The 14,611-nt window shown below is 39.6% G+C and overlaps 1 protein-coding gene across 1 annotated transcript in view; it reads right to left on the reverse strand.

Moving 5' to 3' along the window:
• LOC149144332 (F-box/kelch-repeat protein OR23-like) overlaps positions 1-13,748 on the reverse strand; it is a 38,074-nt gene extending 24,326 nt beyond the window's left edge. The window contains exon 1 of the mRNA XM_089453103.1: positions 12,338-13,748. Within this exon, the coding sequence (XP_089309229.1) occupies positions 12,338-13,242 (905 nt within the window). The 5' untranslated portion in view covers positions 13,243-13,748. The remainder of the gene's footprint in view (positions 1-12,337) is intronic.
• Between the last annotated feature and the right edge of the window lie 863 nt (positions 13,749-14,611).

The following is a 14,611-nucleotide window of genomic DNA, read 5'->3' on the forward strand; positions in this document are numbered from 1 at the left end:
GGGGGGAGCACTCCCCCGCAACTCTGAATCAGAGAATAAATGAAAGTACTACAATGTATTGAGGATGTCTTAATGCTACTGAAATGAAAGAAGAAAAACTTTTGACTAGTTGCATATGAATAACTTGATATAAGTGACATCGGGATGATTAAGGACCTCAAAGATTTGTGCTTACTCGTATATGTATATTTGGTAATTTATTGTTGATTGGGGTTTGTGTTTGTACAGATAAATCTCTCCAGAAGAAGGATGAACACTCTAGAAGCATACTTGGACAAATGGATATATGTAGTTTATTAGGGAGAGATGAAGCATCTAATGGCAGATGCTTGGGAGGACATCTGGTCGCCCTATGTGTTGATGTCTAGATCCCGAAGAGGGAGGGTGGCATTGATCTTGGAGCTCTGACCTCGGATACACATCTAGATCCATGGGTTGATGGTTGGCTAGTAAGCCTGATGGTCTAGACTGGTTGAAAGCTTTAGTACATCTTAGTCCCACTCGAATAGATTACCCTAGTTAGGAATCTAGTCCGCAACACTAAGTGTGCTAGAACTCTTCGTAATTCATTTTGGAGATCTTCCATGTACCTCTATAGATATAGGTAATTATGAATAACTCCCCAGTTAAGAGGGAGTGTTAAAGAATGCAACTAGTGTCGGTCTTCATAATTGTACTTAAGTCATAATAAAATGTATTTATCAAAAGAAAGAAAACAAAATTATTATTAAATAAATTGACTTATTAAAGCATGCGTTTCATGCTTGGGTCCACTGTTTTTACGGTCAACGCCTCCATTGAAGGCTTCCAGGATTTATGTCAAGTGTCCTTGTCCAAGTCATATTGTAAAGAACATTTCTTGGGATTTATTTGTCAAAGAAGAAATTTATTTTATTGTAAAAATAGGTCAATTAGGCCTCCACCAAGTCGACCTCAAACTGGACAATTTGGCCTAAACTGGGTAGCAGAACCACCATATAAAGGCAGCGACTCGGCCTCATTTGTCACATACACACAACAAGTTCGATCTGCAATTTTTGGGCTAAGAAAAAAGTGTGAATTTCAAGGAAGAAGAGGAAAAAGGATAGCGAAGAAGAAGGAGGTCTCTCACAAGCATAAGAAGTCGAAATTCTCTCTTTCTCTCACACATGTGACGTTGTGAAGCTGCTGGAGGGGCCAAAATTCAGAAGCTGTTGGTGAAGCTTGGGCCGAAATTTCTGGGTTGATTTTGGACTATAGCTACTAGACAATAAGAGACTATTGAAGGTTGCAGTATCTCATTCGAAGCCTGACTTGGTGGAGGAGGAAGGTTTGTTGGTTTAAGGTCAGTCCATCTCAAAATTGAATTACTAAAGGAAGAGTTCTTAACTAGGTTTTCCCCTATATAGGGGTTTTAGCCCTGGCTGTCTGCCTACATCTGGTGTCCCTAATCTTCATGTTTTGTTTTGATAATTGCTTGATGAAACAAAGATAAAAGAGAACATAAGAGTATCACAAGTAATTATCAGCGTAAGGAAAAAATTTTGCCTTTCTAACTTTCTAACAAATGTCAGCCTCTCTAAAAAAGTCATTGAATTCATTTTATTCATATTTGGTTTCATTGTCAGTCCTCAATATCTTGATTTTCTTTCCTGTTTGATTTTCCACCAATGTTTTGAAAGAACGGAACCATTTGAACACTTCATCCTTCTTCAAGAAATAGATCCATGTTTAACATGAGAAGTCATCCACAAAGATTGCATAGTATAAGTATCCTCCCAATGATATTAAGGGCAACATACTAGATAGGTCAGAATGGACCAATGGAAGAATATCAGTAGTTTGGCTTTCACTAAAAGGAATGGACCACTTGTAAGTTTCCCAATAGCACAACCCTGACAAACTCCTTCATGATTCATGTTGAACTCAGGCATACCTGTGACCATCTTCCTTACCCCAGGTAAGGCTTTGCTAAGTCACCAGGTTCGAGTTCGAGTTCGAGTTCGAGGACCATGAAATTCGAATAAAGTTCGGCAACTCAAATTTTGTCGATAAAATTCGACATATAGAAATTCGAAAAAAAAAATGTATATTATAGATAGATATATCATATGCATATGAGAAATGGTATGGCAACTTCAAATGCATTTAGTATAGCTGTTTCTGTTCTGCACCTATGATTAAAATACTTAATATTTATAAATCCATATACCTAAAAACAAAAATTATTTCAAATTATAACTATAAAAATAAAATAAAAATTATAATTTCAATATTAAATATTAAATATAATATATATATAATATATAATATATTATACATAATATATATAATATATTATATAATATATATAATATATTATATATATTATACAATATATTATATATAATATATAATAGTTCTACATGCGAAAGGGCATTGTGTCATTTTATTCCAAAGAAAAGCAGATCACGAGAGTTATTCGAAAGACAAGCCAATATCACATAGAATATTACAGATGGAGGGAGTTTACATAACGGAACAGAAACAGCTATACTAAATGCAGATGCACACGCGGGCCGCGGCAGTTTTCTGAGTTTCGTTGTTTTCTATTGGCCTGTAGGCTGTAGGCCGAGTTGGTTTTAAGGGAGCGTCCATATAACCCTTGATCAGTCACGAATTTTAACGCATCTCTGGCGAATTTCATCGATTTTAATGTCGAATTTAATCGACAGAAATTCGAATTCGCCATGCAATTCGAATACGTCATTAAATACGGCGAATTTTATCGAACAAATTCGAATGAGGATTAAATACGGCGAATTTCGAATTTTAAGGATTAAATACGGCGAATCCGGTGACTTAGAGGCTTTGTAATGAAGTTGGACAAATCTCTGGTGCCATAATTTAGATTGATGAGAAGTATCGTGAGTCAAGGCTCCTCCAACTTGATAGAGACCATCAATCCTAAATCCAAGTGTGAATGCATATTTAGGGTTTCTTTGCCAAATACGTACCTTTCCATCAATAAATGCTACCTTGAAGCCTTTATCTTCCATCACAGAAATAGACACCAAGCTCTTCTTCAAATGAAAGTACTACAATGTATTGAGGATGTCTTGATGCTGCTAAAATAATGTGCAAATAAAACCCCTATTGGTGACAAGCCCACCAAACTAGCTCACGAGTGTAAAAATAAGCCTCACAAGGAGCCAAATAATAATATGTACATGTCGTGGGGTCCTCCAAAGGCCTAATAATGTCCTGAAGTGCCATATTGAGGAATAAATTCCTCGAAATATGACAGACAAGGGGGTGGTCCCTTGTTCTCCAAGTAGTAGACCCCATGGGTCTCCATATGAAATCGGAAATCCCTGTAGATCCTCTGCAAGGGTCCGGGCGGTGGAATGAATGTTGCCATGACCTCGTACAAGTCCTGAGACACCTACCAAGAGTGTGGGGCTCCTGTGGGGGCCTCCTCAGCATAATGTACCAAGCATATCACCAAATTCCCAAAAGTGGATCGCTAGTAGTCTTTGAGCATTGATGAAGATTCGTGGAGTGTTGTCTACTGCTGTGGAGGCCAATGGCTCTCTATGCACACCGTATATGTACCAATGGAGACCTCTGGGGGTTAGGATCCCGTCTAAGGAGACCAAACCCAAATAGAAACCACCTGTAATCCTACAGAAGATCCAATGCATCCCCTAAGCTTCCAGTAGAACCAGTCATTCAAATAATCGAGTAAAAGAGTTTACAAATCATGGATAACAAAGTGGGCACTTCATAATGGCATGCCCTTCCGTAGTGGGCTTTGGCATGTGCTAGTGTCTCCAAGCTCCAAAGGGGGTTGACCAAGCACCTTATTAAGCGGTTTCAACCCTTAAAGGGGATAGTATGTCCAAGGTACATCCCTCTAATGGGGTGGCAAGCAATAAATAAGTGGAATGGAATAGGGAATGAGAAGGGCAACCCTGGGCCGCATATTGGGGCATAAGGGTAATCGAATAAGGGGAAGCCCACACCTGGGTATGTAATGTGTAGAAGGGAGCAATCGTGGTACACGAGGTGCCCCGACCTTAATTTTTCTACCCTTCTTTATATGTCTTTTTCCTTTTATGAATTTAATTTCATTAACTGCTCCGGGCTCAAAAGACAAGAGCATGATGTGTAAGATAGAACGAACAATCATGCGTTCCTGAATGATAGAGGAGCCTCATCTAGGGCCTATGGAACCAGGGTGATGACCATGGAGTGGGGTAGAGCTCATGTATTGGCTTTTGCCCACATGCTAATTATTGTTGTCCCAACCATCTTTTGCATTTTGTGGTACAATTTCCTATTAAATGTGGCCAATTATGTTTTTTTTCTTTTAGCTGCTTCAACCTCTGGGGCATCATTCCAAGCCTGACCCAAGGTGGGGGCAAAGGGATAGGGAGGTTGGCCCTATGTGGACCCAGAATGGAAATGTGGACCCAAGTGGGAGAAATGATGAATGGGGTATAGTGAGTGAAAAGGGTGTAATATATGCGGATAAAGGAGCGGGACCACGCACCCAAAGTCGGTGTTTGCCAAGTAGTACCACCCTAGAACCAAATGGTCAATAAAGGAGATCCCACGGGACTAAGATCCAAGGCTAACATCCAAAAGAGATCAAGGGGGCAAGAGCACAAACTAAACCCACCCTTTTCGCCAAATCCCCCCATCAATCCATACCCAAAAGTATCCATGATAAGTAAACTCAATACTCAATTACCAAATGACAAGACATACCTTTAGATTCGGGAGGCCCACCTTCAAACATACAATTAATACAGGTGGGTGAGGTACCACATCGCTGACTCAGGTGGAAGAGAAATGGCACAACGAGCTAGTAGGACACTGCAAGGGCTTGTTGGCTGCCGACTGAGGTTCACCATGGAGAAAAAATTCTCCTGGGGAAATCAACCACAAAGTGGTGGGTAACAAGCTTGTCTCTCTTCATCGTCCTCGTCTCCTCTTCAGTGCATCTAGTCAATAATTCATTGAAGCTAGAAATCTTGTCATTGTTGAGAATGGTGGTGTTTAAACACATCGCGTGCTCTTGAAAGACCTCCAAGTGCAATGAGAGTGAGCTCCCTATCAGCAATAAATTCTCCAATAGATAGTAGGTCATTCTTGATTTGTGTTATTCTCATAAAGTAGGATTGGATAGACTCCCCTTTACAAATCTTGATGTCCTTCAACTTGTTCCTGAGAAAAAGGATTTGATTTGCATTATTTACTTTGAACATCCCAACCAGCGTATCATACATATCCTTAGATGTTCCCAAATCAAAGATATAGGGAACCAAATGCTTTTGAATGGAGTCTACAATAATTCTCTTAGCTTTGACCTCACCTTTCTTATACTTCGTTTTTGCAGCAGCAGGTTCATTTGAAGGAGGCTCCACCACTCCTCCCTGCACATAGTCCATGGCATCGTGCTCTTCCAAAGTCAAGTCCAAAGTCATTTTCCATGCATGATAGTCAGATTTGTCCTTGAGCTTAATCCTTAGATTTGAAGTAAGATGTAGAAGTCGTTAAGGCTTGTCCAATAGTTTATCCAACAAATCTCTCTTAGTGATTGTTTTTCTCTCTCTTGCTTGGGCTTTGTCTTCACCTGTGCTCTGAAACCATGTTAATTTTAAGAACAATGGTATGTTTTATGCTTAGCACAATTACTTCAATGTTCTTTAACAGGCCAATGACAATTTCCAATTTAGTATTCCAATAGCAATCACATTAACCATTAATCACATTGACAATAATTGTAGATAGAACATGAATAACAAAAATACAGAAGACAAGCCAAGACAAGAGGACACCAGATTTGGCGGATGTCCAGGAAAAACCCCAAGATGGGGAAAACCCTTTTTATCAATTCTTCTTATTATTATATCAAATGTTCAGCACCGAAAGAGAGTACAAAAAGTCAAAGTTGACTTGCCAAATCAGAGTTAAAACAGCCCTGTCAGATCTACAGTAAAATTCAGCCCTAGCCAGAAAGTCAACGTTGGTCAAAGTAGCAGCGAAATGTCCTTAAAGCAACTTGGTCATACCCAGTCAAACTTGGCTTGAACAGGAGGTCAAAGTCAGCCCAAAACAGTCCCAAAGTCAGCGATCAAACTTGGTCAAACTCTTTCTTGAAGTCTGCAATCAACCTGCAATTTATCTCTGCAGTCAAAGTGCTCAGAACACCTCGGTTTCTGTGTCAAAGAGTGCGGCCCGCCCAAACAGAAAATTGCCCAAAAGATCAAACTCAAAATCTACCTAGAAAGTCAAAGTCAACACTGGTCAAACTACAGGAAAGACTAAAATTTTCGGCCCTATAATTCTGTCTGAAATTTGTTCCCCTTGCCACACGTGTGAGAGAAAAAATATGCCCAATAGTTGTACGTACTACGAACCAATGAGAGGAGGAGAGAGAAAAATGTGTGAGTGATGATGATGCCATGCCAAATGAGGTGAGAGGTCACTTATATTTATACAAGACGTTGAGGGTGAAGTGACATGTCTCTTGGGCTTCATGGGCCTACATGATTGTGGTCGACCTTGACAATTTACACGTGTGGGTATAAATTCAAAAACACATTTCTGCTTGTCCAAATTTGATGATCTTTAGATCAATTTTGGTCCTCTAGAAAAAAGGAATTTAATGCAGTCATCCTCTCCATCAAATGAGTTGTCTAAAGTGGAATTTGGCCCTATTTGCAAATTTTAACATGCTATATACATGAGCAAACTTTACATATTTGGTGTCTAATGGTTTAGATTTACATTAATGTGTGTGTTATATATCAAATATTACATATTTTATTACTTTTTAGTAGACTAGCTCATTAGCAAGTTCCGATTCCATACTGGTTGGACCTCAACCCATTCTAATTTTGAGAATTTTTTGTTACATGTGATGATGAATGTTATCGAGCATTGTTATGTATAAGATTTCAATAAATCATGCTTCAGTTTTCATATATTTTAATTTATATTTCTTATATTTTATAAATACATATTGACAATTATAAAATATATTTATAAATTCATTAAATAATATATTTACTTAATACAAATATTATATTTATAAATATTTGTGTTTCAAAAATCCTGATTTTATCACGAAAAAAATTGTGATATCACAATTTTTTGGCCAGGCCAATGTTTGCCAAGTTTTACCGATATTTTGATGATATCTTAATTTTGTTGATGGCAAATTTCACTAATATTTTCTTGATATTTACAATTTTTTTTGTTGCCAATTTTATCCCAATATCGACGTTTGCAACAATGATAAATATGTAAACATAAATATAAATTATATTTTTAATAAATATGGCGCTCCAATCCCAGTTGTCGTGCTATCAATACAATTCCTTTAATCATATGATGGGGGTTTGGTTAGCCAGAAATAGATCCATTTTTCAGGACAAACCATCGATCCCTGATCATATTGCAGCAGAATTTCTTGCCATTTTAAGTCACTTCCCCAGGAAAAGGATCTTGCCCCTCTCAGAGTGCTCAGACCAGGACTGATAGACAAACTTCGGTCGTGGGCCTTTTTCAACGAAGCTTAATAAATATGGGACAGAAGAGCAGAGGTGGCTATGTAATTTTTCTCTCGGAAGCTCACTGCTATCAGGCAAAATTTGGCTTGGATAGGGGGACCAATAGTCAGACAGAACTCTTAGCATTCAAACATTTATTGTTGTTTTCTTTAGAGAAGCGATGCACTCAGATTCAGGTTTTTGGGGATTCCATGCTTACTATAAACTCGATGAATAAAACTCAAACTTACAGGAACATCATGTTTTTGCCTATTCTGGAAGAGATCAAGCAAATCACTGACATGTTCTCTTTTTTTACTTGCAACCATATTTACAGGGAAAGGAACAGGATAGCTGACGGCCTCTCAAAAAAAGGGCCTCAACATGGACCAGGGCCTATGGGGTATTATAGAACAGAGAGATGGACAGGTCTATGAGCTTTTTCACGGACCATACAGGGACTTCCTCGGGGACCAGCAGTAGATTAATCCTAGAGACATTCAAACAGTATCTGGTTACTTTGAATACTCTTTGTGCCTTTCAGCTTTACTCTTTTACACTTTTTATGTCTTTTCTTATTCTGGGACAGTGTAATGTCCTCTCCAAATTGATGTCTAATAAAGGACAAAATAGCCTATCCTACCCCATAGGCTATAGTCTTGTTAAAGGCGTAAAAAAACCCAACTTTTCCAATGTTGAGGCAACATTGTGCAAAAATTGGGCAGCTGGGTCAAACAGACCCAAAGTTTGGGGTTGCACTCACAACTTGGGAGCCCATGAAAAATCTATAAATAGAGGAGGGTTGGGATCAAAGGAATCATCAATTGTGGATCAAATCATATATTTTATTCAGCTAGAGCTCTAAGGATTTTAAGACCCCTTCTCTTCTACTAATTTCTGTGTGAAAGAATCCACCCTAGTTAGTCCTATTTTCCTTTTGTTTCTGTATTCTGGCAACAGGGATCTCTCTATAGCGCACAGTGAAGTATTTGTGGAAAAAACCTAAGACAAGGAAGATCGAATAATATTCCAGCTGAGTGGATCCCCTCAGAGTAGTTCTGGACAGAGCGAGTTTTTCCAGCTGAACGGATTCCTTCTGAGATTAATTCTGGACAGAGCGAATCTGGTCAAAATCTGAGCGGATTCTTCCTGAGGTGGGTTCTAAACAGAGCGAAGTTTAAGACTGAGGCTAATTATCTGTTCCAGTGATCAAAACCTTGCGCAGCTTTCCTGTGGTGTATAGAAACTAAATTGAAATATGGCAGAGCAGCTCTGGGATTAACGTCAGCTTCTCACTAATATTCTGCAGTTAAAGTGTGGAAGGAGCCTCTCTGTGGTCACCGAACAGCGCATGAACAGAAGTACGAGCATTTACTGGAAACAGGTCCGAATTTCCTAGAGTAAATGCCGCAGATCTGGGACTGATTTCCGAAGAGTTCGATCATCTACAAATCACTTGTGGTCTTCCTGAAGAAATGCAGATTGCATTCTGGAGCTTATTTGGACTCTCGGACAGCCCTGTAATAGAGTAAAATTTCAGATTTGCAGCTAGCCTGTGAGTTTAGCTTAATCTAGGGTATATTTGAATTATTAAATAAGTTTGGTTGATATCAGTATTGAATTGGGAACAGATTGCAGTTGTGCTGGATTATTGGAATCGGGTTGTATCAAGTTGTTCAATGGTTGAATGGTTAAAATTACAGTTGTGCTGAATGGTTTAATGAATAGCACTGTTTGTTGGAAATTTTATCTGCGTTAGTCTACAATACTGCTAAGAACGATTGTAACCTTAGCTGCTTAAGAAACCCTAGAAAACTGCCCTAGTCCACTACAGACAAACAGTTTTTTGGTGCCTATGCAGGCTGTTTGTAAAGTTTGGTTTTTGTTTTATGGCTCCCAGCACAATAGTGCTGTCTAGAATGTAAGTGGGCACTTAGTCCAAGAAGCTCTCTCCACTTATCAGCTCTCGTAGCTGTATTTTTTGGTCTTATTTTCTGATGTATGAATACACACAAGACGTGTATCTGAAGAATGTAATTTTCAATCATTTCTATGAACGAAATTTTATTTACTGAGGAAAAAATATAAGAATAGTATATTATTTCAACCCGATCCCCTGTATTAAAGACCCCAACATATCCCAGAACATTCCTTAGAATTTTTGGTATTTCCACACATCCACTAGATGCATTTCTCCGAAAGCACAATTCCGCATCCAGGAAACTTGGTAGAACATTGATATAATATAAATATATTCTTTTATGCTCATTGATGCACAGTGGAAGAACATTCAGGCGTGGATAGTTATGCAGGGCATCAAACAGGAAGGGCAGTAACCCATGATTAAATTCCATCGTCATTATTTTCTGAACGGCGTTACAATTACAATTATTGTCCTAAATTCCAGCAATTCTCCTAAATATCGGCAGCTATCCTACATTTTAGCAAAACTCGATCATTACACAAAATGTGGTCTCACAGGCAAATACCTTTTTATTGATGAGGGAATATATGGCGCCCATCTTAGCAACAACTTGAAGAACCAAAAGAGGCTAAATGTCATTCAAATACTTATTAGATTTATAATTTCTTGCAAATAGGTGTTGTTTTACTGGTCAAATTGATAGAGTGCTAAGCCATCAAATACTTATTAGATTTATAATTTCTTGCAAATAGGTGTTGTTTTACTGGTCAAATTGATAGAGTGCTAAGCCATCAAATACTTATTAGATTTATAATTTCTTGCAAATAGGTGTTGTTTTACTGGTCAAATTGATAGAGTGCTAAGCCATCAAATACTTATTAGATTTATAATTTCTTGCAAATAGGTGTTGTTTTAACTGGTCAAATTGATAGAGTGCTAAGCCATCCACCAGGGTTCAATTCCTGGTATGGATTTCCCAGCTGATTGACATGACTTTCAATGGGATAATATCATAATTCAAGTCTTCGATGAATTTGGCCACCGCTATAGGCATTTATTAAAGAACCCTCCAAATCCCGCCCTCCTCCCACCCCCACGGAAGAAAGAAAAGAATACAAATATAATAATAAAAGAAGAAGAAGAAGAAGAGGAGGTTCAGCAATGATGCTTATAACCCCGATTAACGGACAGAAGTCTTTCAGCCCCTATGGAGGAATGAGTTAGGTTCAAGTTTGAGGGAGAATCCAAGAGCAACTCGGGTCAAGCATGGGCAAGGAGTCTTTTTAGAAATGAGCATGGACACATCATGATAGTGTCTTTCAAATTTCTCGATACCAGATTAAACAACCAAGCAGAAATAGAACGCCTTGTGCTGGACATAGCCGAAAGCTTAGAAAGAGGTTAAAAGGAAGTCCTCTTCATGGAGACTCAAATCACATCATCAACCATATTAATAGAAGAATCTCCCGCCCCTCAACAGAAATGTCAAGCAAAGTCACATGGACCCATCAAGCAGTAGATTGTTTTGAGGATTGTAAGTTTATGCGTGTAAGAAGATCCTCAAACAATTATGGATTGGTTAGCAAACCAGGTCATTCTCTTCGAGTCATCTCAGTCCCTTACTCTAGGAGATCCTCTCGACAAAGAAGAGGGGAGCTAGAAAATATTGTTGATTAGAATCTTTAGACAAGGGGTGTGCCCCACAACCCGCCCCCACATCCCCGCTAAACTCATCGCATCATTCCAATATGCAGATAAATGAGGTTATGAATGCTCTTAATCTCAGAAAAATTGCTGAGACATTCTCCCGCAGAGGTATAGATCTGATTGTATATCAAGCATTGATGAAGTTAGGTAGAACATATACCGCATTATGTGCAATCAAAGCTTAGTCGATGAAAGTCAAGCCTTTATGCCAAAATCAAAATGGAAAACACTTCATTTCATCCTCTGACCATTGTTCTGACTTTTGAATCCCAGCATTCTGAGACAGTAAAATTCTGATGGCGGGCCAATGTAAAAGGCCTAGAGGCCACCCCAAGGTGCAGGTGTCCGTGACAAGAAAAAAGAAGCAGACCTGAAGCCCTTTGATATACAAGAAGGGTATGCAGATTTAATGGCATGTCAAGTTATCCCCTTCCCAACTAGGACATAAGCTCCCAGTTCGAAGACGACGAAAGAAACAATGCTACAAAAGAAAAAAATCTAATAGCAGGAATAACGAGGAGCAGTATGCCAAACAGCAGGCTCAATTTGAGGAGAGGGCGATCTCTCTTCTGGAGAATTATGTTCAGCAGCTGCTTCTTTGGTTTCTGAGAAGAAAAGGAGTGAGGAGGCTTTCAAAAGGAAAATCCACTGCTGCTTGGAGATCATTATGAATGAACTCTTTTAGCCTTTTTTTTAGCCTCTGTTCACCGTGTGTTATATTTTTTTGCATAACTACCCCATGTTTGTAGGTTGAGCTGAAAGTAGCAGGGGTACTTTCAGGGGGTTATAAATAGTGGCAGCCACCATGTTTAAGAGGTCGGACGGGAGTTTACAAAGAGGCCATTTTTTACATCCGTTTTTGACATTTTTGAGACATGATTTTCGTTCTTAATAGTTTGGTAGCGCATAGTGGTTTACCTCAAAATTTTGTAGTTTCAATTAAGAAAGTACGATTGATGTCTTGTGTTTGGTTGGATATAGTATGTCAATGCCCGGTTAGGGTGTGCTGCTGGTGTTTTGACAGTTTATGCTTACATTCCGTTCTGGGCACAGAGAGCTTTTTACATCAGTATTTTTATGAAAAATAATAATAATAATAATAATACCCCTAAACTTGCCACTAAACATAATGCTCTACCAATGATTATTTAACAGATAATTCAAAAGCCAAAGCAGTATAACAGACCTGTAAATTTTGATTCCCTCGAGCATAAATATGCCAATTGACTCTCCATTCTTGCCTTGCATTACAGCGACTCTTCCAAGGCGCCGTCGCTCACCTTCTTCCCACATGGGCTGCAGTTCCCTCCACTTCCCGCTGTCGGTGCAAAGAATCTCACCGTCCCTGTAATACTCATCGATGGGGAAAACCCCACCTACCGTCTTTGAAACCCCGTAGCCACCCATAACCCAGAATTCATCACGGAAAACGAAGCCAACACAACCCGCCCGCACACTAGGAAGATCATCTTCTTTGAACCAGCGATCCTTCCCCACGTCATATCTTTCGACGGAAGACAATATGTTTCCTCCCGCACTGAACTGCGCGTGGCGAGACCCTCCACCAGCAACGACAACGGTGTTGTCGCTGCGGACCCCACAGGCGAAGCTGCCCCTCGCGTGGCTCATGCTGGAGCGCCGCTCCCACCGCGAGCGTACAGGATCGTATCGGAACACTGCACTGGAAGACGACGGGCGGTACATGGGAAAGCTCCGGGTGTCAAAGAGGGAGCCCCCGATCACGTAGAGGTGGCCTTCCACGGCCACGCAGACGAAATTGGTGAGGCCGTACCTCTGTGGATCGCAGGGCATGGGCGGAATCAGGCGCCAGGACTCGCTCCGGGGGTCGAAAATCTCGCCCGGAACCACGGACGGGTCGTCTCTGAACAAACAGAGGAATTCTTCCGATTTCCCCCATTTCTTTCGCAAGTCGAACAGGAATTTTGAGTACAGCGTAGCTCTCCAGGCCTTGCAGACTGTCTTCAATCGGCCGTATTGAGACAAAGGCACGCAAGCTAAACACAGGCGGGCTAAGTCGTTGGGGAGTCCAGGAATTATTGCGAATTCTTCGGGAACCGCCCCAAGAAGCATTCTTGACTGAAATGTATGTGGGTTTCTTGGGCTCAATACTGCTGTGCTCTTCTGCACATCATGGGTTGATCGATTATGCTTCCAGCAACGGAAAAAGAGAGCTCAATGGAACAGGAATTGCGGCTCGAGAGTGTTTCTTGAGAAATGGTCGGACTGAAATTGAAAGTCTTTTCAATTGAGAGAGGTCGCTCTGTTCAATTACCTTATCCTTGTTATATAGGACTCTTTGGCATTCCAATGAGATTGCTTCGACAGCAAGATTTCTCTGATCGAGGAACTTCCACAGTGCCTGAGTCAGACACCAGGTTCTATGGAGTGTGAATATTCATATGTGGGAGTGGGCATTCCAATGAGATTGCTTCGACAGCAAGATTTCTCTGATAGGACTCTCACAGTGCCTGTGTCAAACACCCGCTTCCATGGAGTGTGAATATCCATATGTGGGACGATGTTAAAAGAAACATCTCAAAGGATTACGGCCAAGGTTGAGCGAGCAGTCAAAATCGGATGCGTCAAGGTATCAAAGTCTTCGAGTCGATCAAAAAGTGGAGTTGGGTGGAGACATCCACTTTCTATCTAGATATGGAGATATATACTCTGCCATGTGGAATTTCTTAAATTTGATGTTAAAGTTTAAGGATCCCCTCCCTTGAATTTCTTAAATTTGATACTGTAATGTTTTTCTTAGTAGTGCTGCCAGAAGGGACTATGGTAATCGATATGCATTGGAATATGAAAAAACTATTCAATAGAATATGAAAAATTTCTCTAAAAAATTTAAAGTAAAATTACTTAAGGTTTTGTTGTACATAATTTTATTCATTTTTTTCTCAGTCTATTAAATAAAATAAAATAAAATAATTATTAACGAATTAAAAATTTTGAGGTTTTATTTAACTTTTTCTCAAGGCACCAATGCCTTTCCCCAAGACAATGACCGAAATAAAGTTAGGATATAATGGCTTTTATAAACCAATATTTTTTTGTATAAAGTAATGCTACCATCCACAGTGAATGTTAGGTTTAATTAATGATCTAAGTATTTGTATTTCGAACATCTAGCTCTGAGACATTTGGTTCTATGACATTTGGGATATTTGGGTTGTGACATCTGGACTTTGCATGGCCAGCACATAGGGCCTCTTGCAAGACTAGGTTGTTCTTATTTCCAACCTTTATGTTTGCCACCAAGGGATCAAAGCAATTCAATCTGAAACCAATATGCAATATGCAATGGGATAGGTTTGCCTGCTCTATGTTGGTGTTGGAAGAGACGCTTTGGGCTTCACCATTGTGTTGGTGTTGGAAGAGACATGGAAGAGATGCTTCGGGCTTCATCACTACTGCAATTTGAATGACTTGAATCTTC

The sequence above is a fragment of the Pinus tabuliformis genome, chromosome X (genome assembly GCF_031772625.1).
Source record: "Pinus tabuliformis cultivar Carrire ecotype Pingquan chromosome X, CPIR1, whole genome shotgun sequence".
Classification (NCBI taxonomy): Eukaryota; Viridiplantae; Streptophyta; class Pinopsida; order Pinales; family Pinaceae; genus Pinus; species Pinus tabuliformis.